The 8,363-nt window shown below is 37.6% G+C and overlaps 1 protein-coding gene across 1 annotated transcript; it reads right to left on the reverse strand.

Moving 5' to 3' along the window:
- Window positions 1–2,395: 2,395 nt before the first annotated feature.
- LOC105960344 (uncharacterized) lies at window positions 2,396–3,238 on the reverse strand. The gene has a single exon (XM_012984501.2). The coding sequence runs from the start codon at window positions 3,236–3,238 to the stop codon at window positions 2,396–2,398; it is 843 nt and encodes a 280-aa protein (XP_012839955.1).
- Window positions 3,239–8,363: the final 5,125 nt, after the last annotated feature.

The following is an 8,363-nucleotide window of genomic DNA, read 5'->3' on the forward strand; positions in this document are numbered from 1 at the left end:
TATTAATTCTAATACTATATTAATCATAACTATAAACCGAATCCTAATCCTATTATTAATACTAATACTAGTTCAAAGAATATTAATTATAATCATAATTCTAATATTATACTAATCATAATCCTAATTCTGATTTTTGCATCAATATTTTTTTGCATCTATTATTTTTAGGGTTGGGACTGGGTTTGGTCGGTCGATTACTATTCTAAAAACCCCCTGATGTTTGTTTATGTCTTACACGACCCCCTTATGGTGTGATTTTTTACGAAATATTTTTTATTCCATGTAATATTCCAAAAAATGTGGATTCTACCCTTGCACAGGTGACATTTCTTTTATCCTAGTTTTTAAATACAAAAATTAACCTCATGAGAGGGAATGGCAATATTAAAAAAAATGTAAAAGTGTTATTTTAGAACAATAAAGATTATGTGTAAAGTCCCCTTTAGCCTAATTTTTTTATTTAAAAAGTATCATAAAAAATTGTCGCGTGTGCAGGGTATAATAAGCATTTTCGGGATATTCCACGTAATCAAAAAAATTCCGTGAAAAATCATACTGTAAGGGGGTCAAATGAAGACGGAAGCATACATCGGGGGAATTTCGGTAGTGACGAATATGTGGGGGTGTTTTTCTTAATTTAACCTAAGTTCAGGGGAATTTCATAATTTATCCTGGTTAGTATGCAACTTAAATTGATATAAACTTATTGTGATTTCAACAAAACATAGAGATATAGAATCGATATCAGATTCTTATAAATATTATAAAATGAATTATTTTATTTCCCAAACATTCATTTTTGACGCACATAACCACCTGGAGGGAATATTATGGCGAATCTTTCCACTTTGCGGCGCACGCACACTGCACATGCCAAAGAACATGGGCTTTTTTGTCTTTTCCTGTAACATCCTTCTAAATGCCCTAATTTCGCCCTAATTTTCCCTCCATCTCAATTTCTGCAAGTTTGATTTTCTCTTCTTTACTTCCTATCCTCTTCTCTCTTCCTTTGTCTACATTTTTTTTTTCTTTTTCTCCTTGTTCTCTCTTCGTTCTTTTGTTCTATTGTTTAGGTTCTAGACATGTCTCAAAGTAGTGGAGTCCAGGTCAATAATACATGCTACAGTGCAAGAATGGCAATAATGAAAACATCTTGGACCGATTTCAATCCAGGGAGGAGATTCGCTGTATGTCCCAAATATAAGGTATGAATTTCTTGTAAATTTCGTCAATCTTATTTGGAATCCATAGAGGAGATTTGCTGATTTTGAATTCTTATAACGTGTTACATTTTTTCCATCAAATTGGGGGTTGCAAATACTATGTGTGGATTGACCCTCCAATGTGTGACCGATCTCGTAACATAATTCCTGGTTTACTTAGGAAGATCAACAAGTACGAAGATGAGTTGAAGAAGTGTGAAGATGAGTTGAAGAAGTGTGAAGATGAGTTGAAGAAGTGTGAAGAACAACTCATTAAGAACGGATCAAGGGAAAAATGGTTGTGGATTGCCTTGACAGCAATGTTTTTGGTGTATATGTTTGTTTAGATGTTTAGAACAAGTATTGATCTTTCTATGTTACGTACTTGTCTTCAATTAAGTAGTTGTAATAACTTTTTAACTTTATGTTGTTGTGTAATGGCAATATAGATTTGTAATGAATGTTATTGTATACCTACTGAGTTTTGCATAGTAAAAAACCTAATCATTCAAAAAGTAACTACGTGCACAAAAAACAAACTACATAGTCTTACCAAAATCCAAAATACTACAAAATAGTGCAAAGTCTTACCAAAATGCAAAATACATAGTCTTACCTAAATGAAAAATAGTTTAAAGTCTTACCAAAATGCTAAATAGTGCATAGTCTTACCAAAGTATAAAATAGTATAAAGTTTTACCAAAATGCAAAATACAAATTACATAGTCTTACCAAAATACAAAATAGTTCACTAGACCAATAACAAAGTCATTCTCGAAAGAGGAATCCCAAAATATCATTCCCAAAATGCAAAAAGTATTGATCTAAGATGTTCAAAATGTACTTAAATCACAAGAAAAACATCCTAACAAAGTAAATGGCCACTATTTCGTATTTGGTGTGGCTTTTCTTGGCCTCAAATTATGTGATGGGGATGAAGGCTGAAGCACAACTTGCTTCTTAGCAACTGGCTACAAATTACAAAAGCTAAGTACCTTTATGTTAATAGCATTACTTGTTTGAACTTCTATATGAGGTTCAAATGTAATGTGACTTTGTTGTTACACAGTTTGGCTTTGTTGTTGAGGAATAATAGCTTGTGTTTTGAATTCTTTCTCTAGCATTTGAAACAAATCCAACTGCATTAGTTAACAATTAACTTACTCAATAAAATAATGAATAATTGAAAACTATGCATATACCTCGCCTTTATCATTAACTGCACCACTTGCCTTCTTCAAGGTGCAACTTCTTGCATTGTGATTTTTCTTTTGACATGAACTACATGTCATTATGACACCATGTATACCCAAATTCCCAATTCTTGTTACTGTTTTGGCAACTCGTGGTGGGATGTCCTTTGAACCATTGATCTCCCCTGGTTGCCTTCTTCTTTTGTGCAGTTTATGCCTGCCTGGCATCTTCACAATGTCTGGAGGAAGCAAGGGTGGCTTTCCATATTCAGGCCAAGAGACAATTCCTTCAAGTGTGTCGAGTAAGTGGTTGTACACTCTCATATCGTTGTTCTTCTTGTACAATTCTTCAACATAATCTTCAGGTATTCTCCCCAAATAGTACATGCCTGAAATGGAATATACACAAGGAATTCCAGAGATTTGCCACTTTCTACAATTACAAGTTTTATCTCCCAAATGCACCTTAAATCTATCACCATAACAATTCTCAAATTCGAAATGATCCTTACAATTCCAATTAGCTATGAACTCTATTGAGTTTTTCTTCAGCTCCTCTATTTGTCTCTGAATGTTAGGACATATGTCATCCTTGTGGCTTGCCATCTTATCCCTCTTCACATGTAGCCTCTTCATCAATGTCTTTCTAATTGCTTCCAACATATCAATTATTGGTAGACTTCTAGGCCTTAGAATCATTGCATTAAAGCTTTCACACATATTGTTCAAAAGTGTATCACATTTTGAATTTGTATTGAAAAAATCTCTACTCCAATGTGCAACATTCCTTTTTGCAAGCCTTTTGAAAGCATCTTTATCTTTGGAGACCAAATCTCTCATCACTCTTTCAAAATCTACCACTCTTGAAGCTCTAGCAGCTTAACACAGAATGTTCTTGAGTGCCAATCCTTTAGGTGATACCTTGAAGTTACAGTACAAGTGCATGGCACAAAATATGTGCTCACTGTTAGGCAGAACTTCCTCCACTGCATCTAATAACCCCTTCTACTTGTCACTCATGATGGTGTAGCGCTGACTCTCCTCAATCTTCAAGTCTTCTTTCAACAAATTCATAAACCATAACCAACTTTCTCTATTTTCCTTTTCTACAAAAACATATGCAAAGGGATACATGCCATTATTTCCATCTATCCCCACTGCACATAGAAGAATCCCACCATATATGGACTTCAAGTGACAACCATCTAAGAAGATGATTGACCTACTGTTAAGTGTGTATTTTTACACTTTATCGTATCTTTTTATTTGAGCTTTTGGTGTGTTTTAACGATAATTGGTGCTTAAAAAGTTGATTTATTGTATTTTAGGTACAAATTGAAGAATTGGAAAAGTATGGGGTCAAAACTGCAATTTTTGCAAAAATATGGGTCAAAAGTGAAAATATCAAAATTCTGAAGATTTAAAGCTGAGACCCCCGTCTCAGTTTTAGTTCAAATTGTGAGACCCCCGTCCGAGACTCCGAAGTTGCGCAGTAAAGGAATTTTAATTGCACAAGGAAACTGCCTTCTTCCCCAAGTTCTTCACCCTATATAAGACCAAGCCAAGCACACAATTGGGGATCTTTTACACAATTTCAAGAGCAACAAAGCAATAACGAAGACGAAGAATTCGAAGACTTCAAGCATAGATTTATCGTCTATGATTTATTTTATTTGTGTTTTTCCTTTAATCATGAGTAGCTAAATTTCTAATTTCTAGGATTTTATTTGGAACCCTATGTGGGATTTATGAACCCAATTCTATGATTTTATGCAAGTTTTAATTTCAGATTATTTCTTCTACTTGTTTTATTAAGTTCATGAAACTGGCCACTTTATGCGCTTTTATGTTATTGTTAATCGCATGAATCGGAAGATCGGGTTAATAATTAGAACTGTGGTAGAAGAGCCTTTGTGGTATTAACATAGGAATATAGTTAATCTCTTAGGTAGCCATTATTGAGATTTGTGCTTAATGCTGTGTTCTAGAATTAATTGCATAGGAATATAGTAATTGAATCTAGAGTATTAGAATCGTAATACACGCGGAAGCCGGTTATGATTATTTTAGCATCTCAGGTTAATAATCCGGGTTAATTGCTTGCATAATTGAAGGAATTGGGGGAGTAATAATCACATAGGGGGAAGAATAAAATCCTAGGCTTGCTCATCTTGATTAAATCTTCGTTTTAAATTGCTTTGTTGTTTTTGCTTGTTTTTAATTTAGTTTAATTTAGTTTATTAATCCTTATTCGACTGTGTAGGGTGGGCTTGATAATAATTGGTAGAATTTAGCGTCTATGATTAGATAATTAAATATTCCCTGTGGGTTCGATATCCGGACTTAATTGTCCACTATATTACTTGTACGATACGTGCACTTGCGTGTAGGTTTTCGACCAACAAGTTTTTGGCGCCGTTGCCGGGGAATATTTTAATTATTTATTTTATTCTAGCTCTAGATTTGAACAATTTTCACGATTCACCCATTTAATTTTTGTTTTATTTTTTTTAGGTACTGTGTATGCGTAGAAGACTCGATCTTGCTAGAGAACCGTTTGATCCCGAAATCGAACGTACTTTTCGAGCGGCTAGGAGACTTCAACGCGAAAACAATACAATGGAGGACGAAGAACGCAGACGGGCCGCGGGCAATTTACTCGAGGCCAACGGAAACCAAGTCCAAGACCCACCCCCTCAAATTCCAGCACAGCCGGCAGTTCGTCCACGAGCACTTCAAGACTACATAATCCCAACTCTAGACGGATTCCGCCCGAGCATCCAATATCCACCCATGGAGGCGCACAATTTTGAGATCAAGCAAGGCCTTTTGACGATGCTCCAAAATAACGGGCTATTTAGTGGGTTGGCAGGTGAAGATCCCCATCTTCACATTGTCAATTTTCTAGATACCTGTAATTCCCACCATCAAAACGGCGTTTCCCAAGATGCGCTTCAATTAATTCTCTTCAAGCACTCCCTACAAGGAAGAGCTCGCCAGTGGTTGATGTCCCAAGCCCCCCACTCTATCTCGTCGTGGCCTCAACTCCTCAACCTTTTCATGAAAGTCTATAGCTCACCCGAGAAGGACGAGAGAATCCGACGAGAAATTCACAATTTTGTCCAAGAGCAAGGCGAGCAATTATACGAGGCATGGGAGAGATTTAAAACTCTTTTGCGGCAGTGTCCAACACATGGAGTCGAACAATGGCGGCAAATCCACATCTTCTACCAAGGGATTAACGAGAATGCACGAACGGTCTTAGATGCATCAACCGGGGGAAATTTTATGAGTCAATCGATACCGGATGCTTTCATCATGTTGGATCAAATTGCTCAAAATCGGTTTGCCAAGTCAAGCGAGAGGACGGTTAGTGGAGCTAAGAAAGTTCCCGGAGTGTTGGAGTTAGATGCAATTACGGCCCTTCAAGCTCAAGTGACCCAAATTGCTCAACAAAATCAACTCCTTCTACAGCACATCAAAGCAAGTCCACCACAACAAGTTCAAGTAGTTGATTCTCCATGTTGTGAAATTTGCGGTGGAAATCACTACACGCTCCAATGCCAACAAGATGTGGAGTCGCTCAACTACGTCAACAATGCGCCTCGCCAATTCCAAAATCAAGGGTGGAGATCACAAGGGCAATATGGAGGAAATCAACAAGGCCAAGGATATCAAAGACCTCAAGGTCAATTCCAAAATCAAGCCCCTCCTCAACAAAGCTATCAAGGCAACAATCCACCGGCCCAAAAATCAAATACGGATGAGATATTGGCCCAATTCATGACCGCTACCCAAGCCTCGCTGCGGAATTTGGAGAATCAATTCGCTCAATTCGTTGTGAATCAAGAGAAACGTCCGGCGGGAGCATTGCCATCGAATACGGAAGATCCTCGAAAGCAAAAGTTCGAGACGTGCCAAGCTATCGATTTCAAGATCGAGAAAAAGGAAGAAAGTCAAGTCAAGCCGCAAGTCACTGTAGCCGAATGGGTCGAACCAATCCCATATCCACAAAGATTGTTAACGAAAAAGATCGAGGTCGAGACATGCCAAGCTGTCACCTTGAAGAACGGTAAGCAATTGGAGGAAGTCCCACGAAAGGAGAAGAGAAACACGGTAATCGAGAAGCCGAAAGTGAATGAGGAAAAAGAATCAACTCATGAAGAGTCACCATCAACGGTGCCTTCACAAGTCCCTCCAATTCCTTATCCTCAAAAGTTTATAATAAAGAAGCTCGATGCCGAATATCAAAGATTTTTGGACAAGTTGAAGGAAATTCGCATAAATATTCCTTTCATTGAAGCACTTCAAAAGATGCCAAAGTGGGTGAAATTCCTCAAGGACCTCGTGAAGAAAAGTAAGAAATTGCAAGGGAACGAGATGATCCAACTCACGGAGCAAATTAGTGCAATTCTTACTCGGCCTCTTCCACAAAAACTCGTCGATCCAGGTAAGTTTACTATTCCTTGCACTATAGGAGGTAAAAATTTTAGATCGCTCATTGATTTAGGTGCTAGCATTAATCTTATGCCGTACTCTACTTTTAAAAATCTTGGGTTAGGAGAAATTGAACCGACGGCTATAACTCTTCAATTAGCCGATAGATCTTTAGTTTACCCAAAAGGTATTTTAGAGAATGTGCTAGTGAAAGTCAATAAATTTATCTTCCCTGTCGATTTCGTTATACTTGATATAGATGAGGATAGGGAGATACCTCTTATCGTAGGGAGACCGTTTTTAGCCACGTCGAAAACTCTCATTGATTGTGCTAGTGGTGATCTTACAATGACTGTGCATGATCAAACAATCAAATTCAATGTTTTTAGTGCTAATAAAAATCCATATGATAATAATGATTGTTTTGCTATTGAGCTTATGGATTTTACAAATAATGAAAAGTTTGATGTTTCGATCTTGGACAATGGGAAAGCATCTTTGAGTGCAGGAGATGATGGCGGAAACGGGAATCGGACGGAGCAAGTTTATTTCATGGACTCACTTTTAATCCTCCGAGAGAAAGTCATGCGAGTCGAGGTCTTAACAACGATGAGAATGCAAGGAAGATGTTGCCACCCAAAAGCTCGAGCAAGTCATGAGAGAAGGATGAGTCAAGCTATTGTGGTTGTAAGGAGAAAATCAAAAAGGAATTGCACAAAGGACAATTGGTGTTATTGTGCAAATCCCGTCTTTGGTTATTTCCAAGGAAGCGCAAATCAAAGTGGTCGCTGCCATTTATTGTCCAAGAAATTCTTCCTCACGAGGTGGTCAAGATAAAGGAGCGGGATTCAAATCGTACGTTCAACGTAAAACGGAGCCGGCTCAAACCGTATTGGGAAGCGAGTGCAGATTGCCAAGTGACTTCGGTCACTTTTGCTTGAAATTAAAGAAGCAACGTCCGGCTGAAGACTTTAAACTTAGCGCTTCTCGGGAGGCAACCCGAGCTTTATTGTTTTTCGTATTTTTCTTTAATTTTTCGTTTTTTTTTAATATCATAAGCATGCATTCTAATTTATAATTTTAATTTTACTTTTCAGGGTCGAAAACGTGATCGAGAGTCGAGTCGGACGTCCGCAAAAAAAAAAAAAAAAAAAAAAAAAATATTTGCACCACTGCCTGTGGGACGGCCGTCCCAAAATATGCCTAAAATGTGGGACGGCCGTCCCAAAACCAGTAAGGAGAAAAAAATTTCGGACGGCCGTCCGAAATTTAGCACAAAAACCGGGACGGCCGTCCGAACCTAGTTGGGGCGTTTTAAATGTTTAAAAATTAGATTTTCTCCCCCATTATTTCCTAAACCCTCCTCTTTCCTTCTCTCCAACTCTCACACACAAAAGGAAGCTAGAGTATCAAACCAAATTCTCCAAAATCTACTCTTTCAAAGCACGCCCACAAGGTGTTCGATAATTTGCTCCAACCAAATTTTGTGTTCGATTGTCAACCAATTCTTACCGAATCTATTCCAATA

Source organism: Erythranthe guttata, chromosome 6 (genome assembly GCF_056151865.1).
Source record: "Erythranthe guttata isolate IM_541 chromosome 6, IM_541, whole genome shotgun sequence".
In the NCBI taxonomy this organism is placed as follows: Eukaryota; Viridiplantae; Streptophyta; class Magnoliopsida; order Lamiales; family Phrymaceae; genus Erythranthe; species Erythranthe guttata.

Bases quoted from the DNA above. Each gene is read 5' to 3' on its own strand.
- LOC105960344 (XM_012984501.2), bottom strand. From the start codon at position 3,238: ATGAGAGATTTGGTCTCCAAAGATAAAGATGCTTTCAAAAGGCTTGCA.